Source organism: Rhipicephalus microplus, unplaced genomic scaffold (genome assembly GCF_043290135.1).
Source record: "Rhipicephalus microplus isolate Deutch F79 unplaced genomic scaffold, USDA_Rmic scaffold_15, whole genome shotgun sequence".
Classification (NCBI taxonomy): domain Eukaryota; kingdom Metazoa; phylum Arthropoda; class Arachnida; order Ixodida; family Ixodidae; genus Rhipicephalus; species Rhipicephalus microplus.
Window position 1 is genome coordinate 15,099,626 of NW_027464588.1, and position 15,449 is coordinate 15,115,074.

At 43.1% G+C, this 15,449-nt stretch overlaps 1 protein-coding gene across 1 annotated transcript in view; it reads right to left on the reverse strand.

Annotated features, from left to right (window-relative positions):
- The window catches only part of LOC142784782 (glutamate receptor ionotropic, kainate 3-like), a 69,028-nt gene extending 54,263 nt beyond the window's left edge, over window positions 1-14,765 (reverse strand). Inside the window, exon 1 of the mRNA XM_075883282.1 lies at window positions 14,497-14,765. Within this exon, the coding sequence (XP_075739397.1) occupies window positions 14,497-14,647 (151 nt within the window). The 5' untranslated portion in view covers window positions 14,648-14,765. The remainder of the gene's footprint in view (window positions 1-14,496) is intronic.
- Window positions 14,766-15,449: the final 684 nt, after the last annotated feature.

The window sequence follows — 15,449 nt, forward strand, 5'->3', positions numbered from 1 at the left end:
TCCTTCTTCCCGAAAACCACACACGAATGGAACAACCTACCAGAATTCATTGTATCCACCCCGCCACCCACATTTCAAAATGCTCTGTCACAATTTTTGTTGAAATGAAAGTTGCCAATTTCTGTCTGCATTTCTGTTTGTGTTTTACTTTTCCTTGATTGCCTCATGTTCCCGAGAATGTGTACACACTGTATAAGCTGAGCATGCTTACTTGTTTTGTTATCGGTATTCATACCCTGTATCAATTTCAAATTTTTTGTCTCCTCCCCCCTACTGTAATGCCCAAATTGGGCGCTGTAGGTACTCGAATAAATAAAAATAAATAAATAAACGCCCGCACGACACGGAATGAAGGTTGCCTCATCCCACGCGATATTCCTACTGAGACAAACGCGGTGATATCCCTGAATCACATGGGTCCACTAAACAAGAAGGGAGATCACATCCTCGTGTGTATCGACCACGCCACGAGATACAAGGACACCGTGACCGTACCGAGCACTTCATCGACGCACTACCTTGACTTCATGACAAACCGGTGGATTCCACGATTTGGAGTTCCCAGCGTCATTATTACGGACCAAGCCAAGGAATTCGTGAACAAGAAAACCAACCGATTCCGTCACAGACTGGGAATTTCTCATCAGAATTCCCCACCGTACTGGCCACAATCAAACGGACTGATTGAGCGAATGGTAGGAACATTGAAACAGGTGCTACGCAAAATGCTAAACAACAAGGACAAATGGCAGAAGGAACTACCCCAAGCGACGCTAGCACTCTACGCCACGAAGCATCGTCACAGTGGCCACAGCCCATTTCGACTCATGCAGGGCTACGACCCAAACCTGCCAGGAGAGGTCAACCTCGCCTCAGTCGAGGGAGACATCGACGACTCTCATCACATCGACGACTCTCAGACATCACAAGACTTGGCAAAGGGACGTGCGGAGACAAGAGAGAGGCTACTGCAGAGTCAGCGCAAAACAGCGGTCCGATACGACAAGAAACGGCGAACTCCGTGGTTCATAACGGGGGACCTCGTCCTGCTTGAGTTGAGCGCTCGAGGCACATTAGGCTCTTGCTATGAAGGTCCGTTCGAGATAACGGCCCTTGTCGGCGGAAACAGGTTCGAGATCCAAAGAGTAGCCCACACACCGGGCATGATCAACCAAAAAATCCTCAACGTGGAGCAGTTTCGTAGATATAATGAGCCGCTCCTAGAAGTTACGGAACCATCGCTATCTAACGACACGCACGCCTGAGGACAGGCGCAATTTTCGGGAGGGCCGTGTCAGTGGCACTCGAGTTCGCACAGCTGAATTCTCCGGAAGCGTCTCATTCTCCGGCAGCGCCTCCTTCTCCGGCAGCGTCTCCGTGCTTGCTCGGGAAACGCTGCACTGCGTTGACGTGGACTCCGAGCCCTGAGCGCGTCCACTCGACGCGGTTGCCCATTGGTTCAACGAACATTAAAAAAAAACAAAAGAACGAGCCGAGATTCGAGCCGGTACCGCAGAGCAACGCATCGCAGAGCGAGCCGAGACGCGAGTAGCGTCGGACGTAGCCGATCGAGCTCCTGCACCGAGTCCAGTTTCCTTATACATGTAACCGCTGCTGATTCACCTGTAACTTAGCACAATACAGTTTTTATTAGAATTTGAACCTTGCCTTGACTACATTCATTCGGACATCGCTGACAAGTCGACAGCGCACCACCTGAGCAATTCATTGTATTTCTCTAGAAATTTGAAGCTGATACACCTGTCTACAGTTCAGGAACTAGGCTCCATGCCTTATCTTGCAAGCAGGCGTCTTCTGAAGGGCTTCACTGCTGAGTCTCGAAATTTAATTAGGCTCGAATAAGCGGAGAAGCCTACCTACACATTAGCACGTGACACGACTCGATTTGTGTTATGAGAGATTTTGTCTATCTACGGCACCACGGCTGTCCTGTTTCGTCCAGGATCAACATTGGAACTATGACCTTGATGAGCGTACCTTTTGTGCAATTGCTTGCGCATGTTTTTTTAAAATAAGAATGACGAAAGATGGTACTTTTCTGCGCATTTCATTTGGGTGCAGCGTGTGAGCGTATATTTGTGATTCGGGCGAAATAAACAGTTTTGCGGAAAGTTAGCGCACTTGCTAGGTTCTCTGTTTTCGTCGTTCGTTGTTCTGTTTATCTGCACAAATTTTGGCCTGTGGCAGTTGCCTAACTGGTATCAAAATGTATGCGAGCCCTATGCCAACTCTGCATGGAGACATTTTCGCAGCTAGAGTAAACACACACACACACACACACACACACACACACGCGCGCGCGCGCGTACTGAGTGTGTATATGCTGTATAGCCTGCACTCGAAAACGGGAAATGAACTAAATAGCTTTCCATGGTTGTACCCTTTTCAGCGATTTAATTAGGTTATTACATCTTTTAAGACTATATCCTTTAAACGAACTGTGTGCTACGATCTGCGCTCAAACGTGCGCAATTTTTATAGCCAATTTTCGCTGAAGCGTGAAATATTTTTTGGTGGGATCATTAGCAGTTTTTATGAAAGTTGTGTTCATGTTGTTATCTATTCAGCTCATTTAAACAACGATCACTCTCTGCATGAACAAATGAAGTATAATGATGCAGTCGCACTGCACTGCACGACGCTCTCTTATTTCAATAAGTAAATAACTCAGTTTGAGAGAAATTTGGAAGGTTCTCTGAATTACACCGCGTGGAACGCACAAATGTATTTCAAAAATTGTTAATGAAGATGTACGTGCTCACTCGCGTGACGTAAAAGATGGCGGCACGCAGGGGAAGTGTACTGAAGTAAAAGTTAGGAATACTATTTTTTTTCTTGCAGAGTGGAGGCATATACCATGATGTTTTCATTCGATCGTTGTTCGAAAGTTGAAAGTAGACAGCAACGTGAAAAGCGCGAGGCATGACAAGACGGTGCAATGACAGAAAGCGTGATATATGAGGGATGGCGCACCGAGTGGCGTCGCTAAAAAATCGCGGTGACGTGTGGCCTCTCGCGTCGGAAAGAGAGAGTTCGTACTCTGTGCAACATTTTCTTCAGGCACTCCATTTTCAGCTTTCTTTGTTGACGCACCGTTCCGGCGAGACTATAGCCTCCTTTCTATACAGAATATGGCGAAAAACATAGTTATTTTTTTAGTGTGCCACATTCACCGACGTATACCGAAAACATCGCTGTCGTCAGAGATATATCCATTCTTCATTTTTAATGAAATATATGCGCAAAAAAATCCAAGTCATCTCTACGAAGTAAGTGTTGATGAGTGGGGCGAAGCTCCAATGCTTATCTGTAAAATCGTGAAACATTCGCCCCACACATCTTTTAAAGACGTGGTACGTTGTAATAGGGTGACTGTATGTATACAATCTTTATTATTTAAACATCACTGAATATATATACAGAAGAGGAGTATATAAGAGGAAATGGTGGTGTGTTTATTATTGAGCCACAAGCGATCGCATATCTTGCAAATGTGGCAGAGTGAGTGGTCTCGGAAGTCGCGCTTTAAGCACGCTTCGGCGCCTCCAGACTGGTAACGACCCCTTCAGGCGCTTGGCTGCTGCATGCCGCGCACGTTCCGCTTCGATGTTCACTTGTCGCCGCTTTCCTCTGTCATCGTCCTCGCGAGCTCTTAGTTCGGGTCCGCTTGCCGCAGCTTATGTGGCGCCTCTGCTTCACTGGCTCTCAGGGCCACGTGGACTCGCGGATTCATCCTCTTGGCTTGGGTCTTCCGGGATCTCTCCGCAGCGTCTTGGTGGCGAGGAGGCGTCTCTACTGCCTTGGAAACCCGAGATGCTCATTCGTCTCTGGGTGATGAATAGCTAACGCGTACTCCGTGTGTGCAGTGGAGTGTGTGGAGCCGGGGAGCGTGAGTTTGCGCCGCACCGCATAGTGAAAGGAAAGCAAAGAAGAGGCCCTTGCAATGTGAGCTACACAGCTCAATGTGTGGTGGAAGTCATGTGCTTTTCCAGGGGAGCTGTGGAATTAGTGGGGCACGCCACCGTCTGGTGTCGTCTGCAGCACCATGCGTATGACCACGCTGTTGATAGTCGCTGGAGTACTGAATGTGCATTTTTGTGCAGCTATTGCACTTCAAGGTTGATGCAATGTGTGAGAAGCCTACATTGAGCTTTGGTCTTCACGGTTGCGAGTTTAAACTAATCGCTTGAGGTCGAAAGCGGTTTTTAACACAGCTCAAGACCACCTCTTCGAAACTGGTTAGAACCACAGTCTTCTTTTATTTCGGAACTGTGCTGTTGCCTGCCTCAACGAAGGAAGCGTAGGATTCCTAGACGAGAATGGTAGCGTCTACCACTCCTAACACAAGAGGTGGTGGTGAGTCATTCTTGTGTATGACAATCAAAACTATCAGAAAAGCAGCATTGGTAGCCCACTGTTCTCTACCCATGGCTAGAGGAGCTTAGCTCACGAAATTCAATGCATGCTGTCTCAAACGTTGTCATGTTTCAAGAAGTAACGTGGTTAATGACTACTTTGTCCACAAACATCTCAAAATCAGAACACACCATGACAAGCACAAGTTCTGGGGACTCGCTCGCTGGATTTCGCGCCGACCGGTTGTGCGACCGGTGGCGTAGGGCGAGCCAGTCGGCCAGAGCGCAGCTATTGCCGACTGGCGTGCCCTACGCCATCTCCTGACGCCGACAAGTGTTCTCGCTGAGTGGTGCCTCATCCTCGGACTCCTGTGACCGTGCCCATCTTTCTTATTTTCTCCTTGCTTCTGAGTGTCGCTCTCCCTGCACGACGCTCTCTCCTTCCTCCTATCTTAATATCTATACCTTTTAATCCCATCCTTTTAATTCTTCCTTACCCCCTTTCCCTGTGACCAACTGTTGAAAGTTCGTACATGATGCAGACACTTACGGGGCTCACTTTTATCTTCTTTTCTCTCTTTTAAGAATCACTTACACAAGGGTTGTGTGTTCCTTTACTCTGCGTTTGCGATATTTGCGGCCAAATAATGGCATCAAGCAAGTGCCAACGAGGCCAACAATCAGTCTAGTAACGTGGTGTTGCATCGTTTCTGGCTTGGCTTACTAGTTCTACATCAACTACGAGGTGCATTTGCTCCGTAGTGAGAAGCATGACTTTGTAATTCCACCTCATGAAGTATCAAATTTATGCCTCTACAGTGGAACAAGCAAAATTGCCTGTTGTGTTTTACAGCAGAAAAATTTTACCTTTCAGTTCACGCAGCGAAGGTTTTTCACCGCAGAAGTTCTGGCATCATCTCATCCTATGGACCAATGTAACGTAAATAAAAACGGTATAGCAATCAACTGTAAGGAAAAAATTGAGGGTAACTAGTTTATGTGCACTTTGTGATAGCTTAACATTGTTGAAACCATATTGAGCTTCCATTTCCGAAAATTTTCGTCCGCACACTGGTGCACTTAACAAAAATTTTCGACAATGAACACAAATCACGTGCTTCAACTCGCCGCCATTTCTTCACAACGATGACTTTTTTTCTGACCTCATCTTTAATGTGGCGCCATATTTCAAATGCGAATGTGTAATTGGATTCCTGCTTGCTTCGTATGCTACAACTATGGTTTCGTGGCATTCTACAAACGCACCTCATCGTCTATAACGCGGTTTCAATACTTGATCTACGCTTTGATTTCAAAAACAACTCTACCATCCGGGTGCGATTTCATGTAAACAATGAACCCTGAGTTGGGGATCGTTTCAGCGTGAAAACAGGCCTCAAGTCGTCATGCGAGCCGAAGTTCTTGTGCACTTCATACAGTTTCGTCCTCAAATGAGCTCGCTGTGAGAACGCGGTGCTTGTCTTCAATCGGGGTCAAAGAGAATACACGCGGTTGCATTGAGCCACGGACTGGCGCGTCTTCTTTATACTAAGCGACCACATTGATTAACGAGGGCTCTTTCGGTGCCCCTGTCGCATTCTCTGCCGCTACAGAAAGTGCCGCAAATGACTTGGTGAGAGCAGAATGCTGGAGACTTGTTTTCGGCAGGGCGGCGTACACTGTGGCGCTATCAGACTCCGGTTTTAAATAAAGGCGGTTGCAAAGAGCCTCCCTGCGTGTGGTGTTCATTAGCCGCGCCGAGACAGTTTACATCAGAAGAAAACTAAAGTTTGTTTGTTTCCGCAGAAAGGAGAGGGAGAATTCCTCGAAGTTGCCGAAGCTCAAAGGCTAAGGGTATTAAACCGCTTCGAAGAGATAGCAGTAGAAAAAAACAATCTGCGTGCTTGAGTTGTTGAGTCAGGTCATTACAGGTTGAAGGCTAAGCTTTTATTCCTTGAATTAGAACATCTGAGTCTAGAATATAATAACTGAGAAGGCAGCATATATTGTCGTCCTGAGAGTTCGTTTAGCAATGACGTATACTGAGCGCTGCCATTGGTACGTAAGTGTACTCTTTCTTAATCGATAACAACGATGCGATGGTATACTTACCAAAACTACCTACAAATGCAGTGATAGATATTTAATTCATGCACATGTGAGAAAGCGTGGTACCATATTATCCGACATGTTGAGTTGAGCGTTATTCACTGTATAGCGCCTTGGGTAACTCTGAAATAGCTGGAAAATCTGCACGTGTTCATGGCGATTTGAGAAGTACCATATATTATTACATACTGTCCTCTACCTTAAGTATAGAAATAAAACATTTCACAATAAAAATCAGGCTCTCTGGTGACTTCAGTTGTGGCAACTATAAATATTTTTGTCTCGAGCACAGGTCTAAACAACTTGTGTGGCCGTAACAAGACCTTGATTAACGGCCTCGCAATGGCGAAGACGAAATATGTACTTCAAAGGCCACAGAGTGCAATATTGTGGCGAATGATGATGATGCCTTTGGCTTCGTATTTCAGCAGTAGTGCTTGTCTTCGTTAGCTCAAACCTATTTTTCGTGGGAAAAAGGAACTCCACACAACAAACAATAAAAATGGAAATTAACTATGGATTGCTATATATAAAGCAGCATGAGCCAAAATCCTCTTGACTTGAAGGGGACATGACCCATGACATTTAATATAATGAAACTTTAAATTATATGGAATTAGTTTGATGAACAAGAAAATTAAGTGGTGACAATATTTTCATCCTCATGTAGAGTTCGCAGCAGCTTGCATACTGTCCTTATTTACACAAGAACTAGTTTCGTTTGTGATTCTAAAAATATTACAAAAATGAATATATATATATATATATATATATATATATATATATATATATATATATATATATATATATATATATATATCTTGAAGGGAAGGCACGACAGGTCCGGGTATTTTCTATATTGAAATAACTTGCAGATAGCACATAAGAAAAGGATAGTATTTACTAACGTTTCGGCCGTGGCACGGCCTTCGTCAGAGTAACTCGTCAGAGTAACTTGTTACTCTGACGAAGGCCGTGCCACGGCCGAAACGTTAGTAAATACTATCCTTTTCTTATGTGCTATCTGCAAGATATATATATATATATATATATATATATATATATATATATATATATATATATATATATATATATATAAGAGAAAGAAGTGTATACCTAAGGGCTCGTTTTTCCGCGTTTTAACACAGTATTAATGAGATCTAACAGACAGTAATGCCAAGGAATGTACAGGGTAAGTTATTAGAACCAATGGAATGTAAATAAGGAGACAGAAAAGTGGATGAAAAAATAACCAGCCGTGAGCAGGAATCGAACTTACGGTTGTATAAGAGGGACAATTAATCAGCTGCCCGCTCAAAATAAGTTCACGTGCTTCGTGACGCCAAATATGCGCATAAAATCCAAATATGCGCATAATCCTTTCTACTATCAAATGTCAGAAGCATAATCAATAAGCGAGACACATTATCGGCTGTCATTGACTCGTGCTGCGCTGACGTCGTGGCGCTCACCGAAACACGGCTGTCCCCCGATGTAGCCAGTAGTGAACTATTTGACGGCGACAAAAAGTACACCATCTATCGCTGTAATCGTAGTAGCGGTAAAGGGGGAGGTGTATTTATAGCGGTAGCTGATAACCTAGAGTCACACATGATACCGGTGAATTCTTTTTTAGAAATTGTTTGTGCAAATGTCCCTTTACGCCATCAGAGTGCTCTTTTTTGTGTGTGCTATAAGCCGCCCAACGCGGCACCTGACTTTTGTAGCGAATTGCATGACGTGTTGAATTCACTAGTTGTACAATTTCCGCATTCTCATCTGTTCCTTTTGGGAGACTTTAACTTTCCTAAAATTGATTGGTCAAGTACGAGTCCTAGTATCACAGAGGTGACAGCGGAGAATAAATCATTTGTTAATTTATGTTTAGATTTCAATCTGACTCAAATGGTCACCGAACCAACAAGAACAGCCGTTACGTCTGCTAATGTACTGGATTTAATCCTGACTACGACACCAAACTTACTGAACTCACTGACTTGTTTTCCTTGTGTTAGTGACCACTGCTGCCTGCAATTCACTTTAAATATTGACATTTCACCCCGAACTAAGGTTACGAAGACCATAAGAAACTACAAAAAGGGGGACTATGCCGCAATAAATGCGGAACTTGAACAGTTTATTGATATGCCTGGTTTTTTTGACCGATCAGTCGAGCAGAATGGGTGTCGTTTTAGGGACAAAATTTCTTTATTGATCGACAGGCATGGGCCGCTTCAAGTTATATCAAAAAAGCAGCGATCGCCATGGTTCACAGTAAACCTGAAAAGGCTTCTTAATAGAAAAAAAAAACGCCTCTTCCGCTCTGCTAAGCTCGACAGCAGTGTTTTTCGTTGGAAGGCTTATCGCGAAGCTCTTTCCGCGTATCGCTTTTCCATGTAGAATGCCAGGCGTGACTATTTCAACACTACACTTCCCTTGTTGTTGTCTGCTACCCCGTCGAAATTTTGGAAAACTGTCAACCCAATAAAACGAACCATCGTATCACTTATTTATTCCAATGGCCGCGCGATGCGCAACGAAGAATGCTGTTCTGTTCTTAACAACGTCTTTTCGCAATGTTTTTCAGATTCATGTGCAGTTTCAGTGCCGCAGGTATATCACAGCGTGTGTTTTTCCAATGGACTATATAACTACTGAATTTGAAGGAATTATTAACTTAATCCGGCGACGTAAGCTGTCTTCTGCCTGCGGCACTGATGAGATAAACGCGAAATTTCTGAAGAACACTGAAGTATACTGTTCCATTGTATTGTCGCACATTTTTAAGCAGTCTCTCTAGTGTGCCACTTTGCCAACTGACTGGAAGGTGGGGAAGGTTATTCCCGTCTTTAAATCCGGAAACCAACACTCTCCCCTGAACTAACGACCAATTTCTTTAACAAGTATACCGTGTAAGATGCTTGAGCATATAATCTAGTCTAATCTCATGGCATTTCTTGAAACTAACGTATTCTTCAGCAAGTTCCAACACGGATTTCGTAAGCATCATTCGTGCGAAACTCAGCTTCTATGTTTTACACATAACGTCATCTCAGCACTAGATAACAAAATACTAGTAGACTGCATTTTTTTAGATTTCGCGAAAGCCCTTGATAAAGTGTCACACCAATTACTACTACTTAAGCTTAGCGTACTGAATATCGACCCTAACACTCTGAAATGGATTGAATGCTTTCTTACTAATCGCACTCAGTATGTTACCGCTAATAATTGTTCCTCAAATCCCTGTGCAGTTAGATCTGGCGTACCGCAAGGTTCCGTTTTAGGTCCTTTACTCTTTTTAGTCTACATCAATGATCTAGCAAGTAACATTAAGTCATCCATAGAACTGTTTGCTGACGACTGCGATTTGTACCGCAGAATAACTAACGAAGACGACAACGTTCTTCTTCAAGGTGATCTTAATCGCGTCTCTGACTGGTGCAATACGTGGCTAATGAACCTTAACGTTACTAAGTGTAAAAGCATGACAATCACACGTTCTTCTATCACTCCGAAGCTTTTCAACTACACATTAAATGGAACTAGACTAGAGCAGGTTAGTAGCTACAAATACCTTGGAGTTCACATAACAAATGATCTATCGTGGCATTCTCACATTACCTACATTATCAACAACGCTAACCGGTCTCTTGGTTACCTCCGCAGAAACTTTCGCCAAGCACCAACACACCTTAAATTGCAGCTTTACCAAACAATAGTCCGACCAAAACTCGAGTACGCGTCTCAATCAACATTAATTTAAGCCTTAGAAGCTGTCCAAAACCGATCAGCCCGCTTCATTCATAACAACTATGCTCGTACTGCCAGTGTGACCTTAATGAAATCTACTCTGGAACTCCCAGATCTGGTCACGAGAAGAACAATTTTCCGTCTGTCGCTCTTTCATAAAATTTTCTTTCATAATCAAGTACTTAAAGAGGAATCAATCTCAGGACCTGCATACATCTCATCCCGTGTTGACCATCAGAATAAAGTAGCCATTCCTTTCTGCCACACCAACCACTTTTCGCAGTCTTTTCTTCCGAAGACAAGCAGGGACTGGAACCGCCTTCCCCCCTCCATTGCTGCCACTAAGGATCAAGGGCTGTGCAAATCCGCAGTGTCGAAACACTATATGGCGTAACTGCACACTGTTTTCCGTTTTTTATCTTGTTTTTTTTTCCTGTTTTAACTATTATTTGTTGTATTTTCTTCACTGTTGTTATTATTTTTTGCCACATTCATATTGTACCCACCCCCTCTGTAACACCCTCTGGGTCTTGAGGGTATACTAATATATAAAATAAATAAAGAGTGTTTTCACACTCCTCGTTTGCCTTATAGATGGCGCTGACTGTCACTCCTACTTCTAAATTCACATATAAATCCAAAAAAGTGGATGGAGGGAAGGCCGCTGTGGTAGCTCAGTGGTTAGAGAATCGAACGCGTTATTCGAAGGTCGTAGTTTCGATTCCTGCTCACGGCTGGTTATTTTTTCATCCACTTTTCTTTCTTCTTATTTACATTCCATTGGTTCTAACAACTTCCCCTGTACATTCCTTGGCATTACTGTCTGTTAGATCTCATTTATATATACACACACACATATATATATATATATATATATATATATATATATATATATATATATATATATATAAACAACTGATGGCATGCATCAGATGGCTGCACCGAGTCAATAAAACAATTTACTTATTTTATATATCTGCCTGTTTATCCTACACTTCTTTATACGCGCGAGTTTATATCGGAAGGATAGGGCTGGGACGCTGACAGTGCTCGGTTAGAATGCTACAACGCTTGCGATGCGTATGCGCACTGCAGTTGACTGGCGGAAATCTTTGCAATGAAACATAAAGCAATAGATCAACGTATAAGTTTTCTCATACGAAAAAAAATCTGTTTCGAGGACATAAGGAAGCCCGTCACAGTGAAGAACATTAAGCTAAAACGACTTAGTTTTGGCAAGGAATTGCTGGCGGTGTACTTTTCTGCTTGTGAGCTGCCGCAAATAGCTGGAATCTCGAGGACGCTCTCGAAAAAGTGGCACTTCCGGAAGCCTCTTTATACATACGGCGCATTAGGCGTCTGTTTAGATATATATTTTGTTCTTCTACTGTCGCATATTTCTGGTAGGGCATGACACGCAAACAATATTTTCTCTCATCCCCGCTTGCACCGAATAATGCCAGTCACAAGTGTCGAACGTGGAGCTCGATAGATTTATGAAACAAGTGGTGGCGACAGGAAACATTTCATCAAAACAGGCCTTCCTATGTATCATACCGGAAGTGCGGCCTTGGTTTCGCAATACATCGTTACAAATGATTCTTTAAGCACAGAGAGCTCTGTGCTGATCACAATAAAGTTGAAGAAGTGGATGCTTGCACTTTTGTAAGTAACAAGTTCCACACAATGAGGCTTTTGCTCTTGCACACAGACAAACAACGCCCGTGGCTGCTGCAAATCATTATCATGAATAATACTGATTTCTTATACGGCCCCAGTAAGCCCTTATATGGAAGGACTAAATCCACATGTATGGGCATTATTCTCACAAGTCCCAGCCCTGGTAAGTCAATACGTGACACCTAGACCTTGTTCAGTAAGTGGCTGCATTTAGCTACTTTTCAAATGAGAAGCATTTTTCAGTGAACTTCGGCGACTTTGAGCGTATCTATCTATCTATCTATCTATCTATCTATCTATCTATCTATCTATCTATCTATCTATCTATCTATCTATCTATCTATCTATCTATCTAGCTAGCTAGCTAGCTAGCTAGCTATCTGTCTATCTATCTATCTCTCTATCTAGGTCTTATTTTTTGGTGCTCTTGTGGTCACCCCCTTAACTTGGCGTGAGCCTATATTAGCATGGGATGGTAAGATGGTTTGACGAATATGACGCGGCTGGTCAAAACAAGAATAATGTCACAATCGCGTCACGTGCATCGTCAAACACTTCCCGCTAGGCAGTGGCACATACCCAGGGGTAGGTATGTGCCACTGATACGCGGGTATGTGCCATAGATGATTTATACTTGGTATCTACCCAGGAACGAAGAGAACACACATGGGCAATGTTAAAGCGCAAGAGTTCGGAAATACCCGACATCGGTAGAGTGCACACGACGAATGCAAAGAATAAATGTCAGGGTCCCAGCTGCAATTAATCCCAAGCAATCTGCGTAGTAATGAAGCATTTTACCACATAGCTGTGCGAGGTCTCGCAAATACATTTGAAATAGACGCTGATCTTCATGAAACGTCAATAGTGGTTTCAGTGCTGCCTACCCAAGTTTATGAACATTATATATGTACTCCTTTAATACAGCCGTCACGTCGGGTTAATGTGAAGTGTGGTTAGTTGTCATGCGCTGATGTTCATTTATGTATCTACGTCCAGGGCTATAGTATCCTTGGGAGCGTAGGTGCCTCATGTCAGCTTCTGGTGTTGCTAATGTTCCAGTTGGCATCGTTGCGCAAGTGCAAACAACTGGTCACATAAAAATCTGCAACTCTTCAACATATACCTGTGCTTGCAACATATGTACATATATTTAGCGTCATTTCATGACGTGTCGCTCAATGGTAACTTTCCTACACTGTCACCTTCTCTCCGCATGCTTCGCATAACGTCGATTCTCAGGTACGTGGGATACGCCGAATTTTATTCTGGCGGTAAGTTTTATTACTAAGTACACAAGCAAACCTTGTGATAGTGTGCAGCTTGCCTCTTAATTGTGTAAAGCACTTTATTTATTGTGTAAGTCTGCTTAATTTAACTCTTTTTTAGTTGGTGAAATGCTGGCGGACAGCACCACTGATTCACAGTTCATGTTTAATCTTCATATTTTACAGACGACAGCCCATGTCACAAAGTGGATACTAAAGTACGGTTCACAAAGAGAGTATTTTGATATTTAGCAGGGCAAAAGCTTTTTTTCGTTATCTGCTGTATGCCACTACTCTTACTGTACTGCATTATAAAGGGGTCATCAGAGAGCTCATTTCACTTCACGGAGTCAAACTTCATGGCGTGGTTCTCTCATCGCACACCGCAGAAAGGCAGGCATTTTAGATTTTGTGTGTAATCATTTGTCTCAGTGTGACTACAAGTGTACATCAAGCAATACGAAACATTTAGTTTGAACGTTTACACGTGAACTGACTTTTTTCTTTCTGAACTTGTGATAGGACACTTGTGTGCATATAACTTGTTTGAACCCTCATGTTTGTCACAGCCTGTGTTCTACTGTATTGAATTTGGTGCCGTATTTTTTACTACATATTCTGTCTTTTAAGCGAGAAGGAGTGCCACTATAATAGCACCATTTCAATATCGAAAGAAAGTACTTAGGTAAAGTCATAAAAGACAATCGCTTCGAAGCACCTTGTTGTCACTCATTAGCCACTGAGAATTCTGCCATTCAGTCTGTCTATATATAATTGTCGCATGGCGGAAAAGTTCAAATGCTTGAAAGATATGTTCTGCAGGTTCTACAGCTGCGAATATTACAAGCTAACGCTCATCATCTCACGCAAATAGTGCATTGGTAGCATTGTTTTCTTCCCGCGTCAGGGCACTGCCTCTATTGATGGCTATTCTGAACTGACATTATCTTAGGGTATCTAAAATTGTGTGATCACATTTTTTGTATACTAGCTAGCAGCCAAGCGTAATAAATTGGTATATTTATTCTTCACTACTTCACATCAATTGTACCATTTATAGATTTTTGTTACATAAAGACCCCCCCATACCTTCCCCACTTCATCAATTTGATATTCTTTACTGAACTTCACCATCGGTTCGATGCATTTGTGCTGTTGTATATTTATGACTAATCACCTAGTCCCTCCAATAAGCAGAGAGTCGATAGTGACTCCGCTAACAACTTTTACTACATCCTGTCACCAGCAGAAAAAGGAAAATGACAAAAACATTACCAAAAAAAATGGAGAACGCAAAGCAATTAACTCACCGATTCGGATGACATCGGGTAGCGCAGCGCTCGTGTAGCTTCCTTTTGGGAGTGTGGTAGCTAAGGCTGCGATGAAAAATGTCAGGCGCTGCCACCGCCGCTCACTCGGGGCCACTAACCGTCCCACGTGGCGTCGATGAAGCCGAGCCATGCGTCCGCCGCCGTGTCCCGCGTATCAGCGTGAAGGACAGGTCCTTAGAAGTATCGTGCAGGTCTTCATCACCACCCACAGCTTAGCGCACTTTGATACACAACGATGAAAGACGTGACTCGAATATCGTGAGCGAGCTTAGCATGTGTGAGAAAAGCGCTGCTAAAATGATTTTCGTTCGCTGTACCGTAGTCGAGATGCTGTGCCTGAACTTCCCAGATTGAAGAGAAATATCGGCGAGAACAAAGGACCTACCACTGCACAAAGGCAGGCGTTCTGGATTAAAATCCTTCCCAAAGGTAAGCGTTCACGTTTTCAACAGTTGCCTCCTGTAGGACTGAAAAGAAAGACACTTCTCATTTTTTTTTGGTTACCGTGTGCTGAAAGATTAACGAATTCGAGTGTTGATCTCTATCCTAACAACCATGTCTTTAATGTAGAAAATGTAGTCTGCTCCAAAAAAGATTTGCTCAGTTATTATCTTATTTTCAAAATTGAAGAATGTACACATAAAGCTTATAATTCTTCGAAATACCAAGAAATTTGTGACTTTTCGGCTCCCTTTTTTATGTTTTGCAAATTCATTTTTCCTACCAGCACGTCATCTTTTTTCTCTTGAAAGCAGAAGTATATTAAGAAAGAATCCCTGCAAGTTTCACTGACGGTGTTCTTCGAACATATCGCAGTTCCACTTGCTCTAAAGATGCTAGAAACTCCAAAATCAAAGTTGCCCTAAATGAAGGGAAAACATGACACAGATACAGCGTAACATACGAATGTCCCTAGTCACCTTTGCCTATTG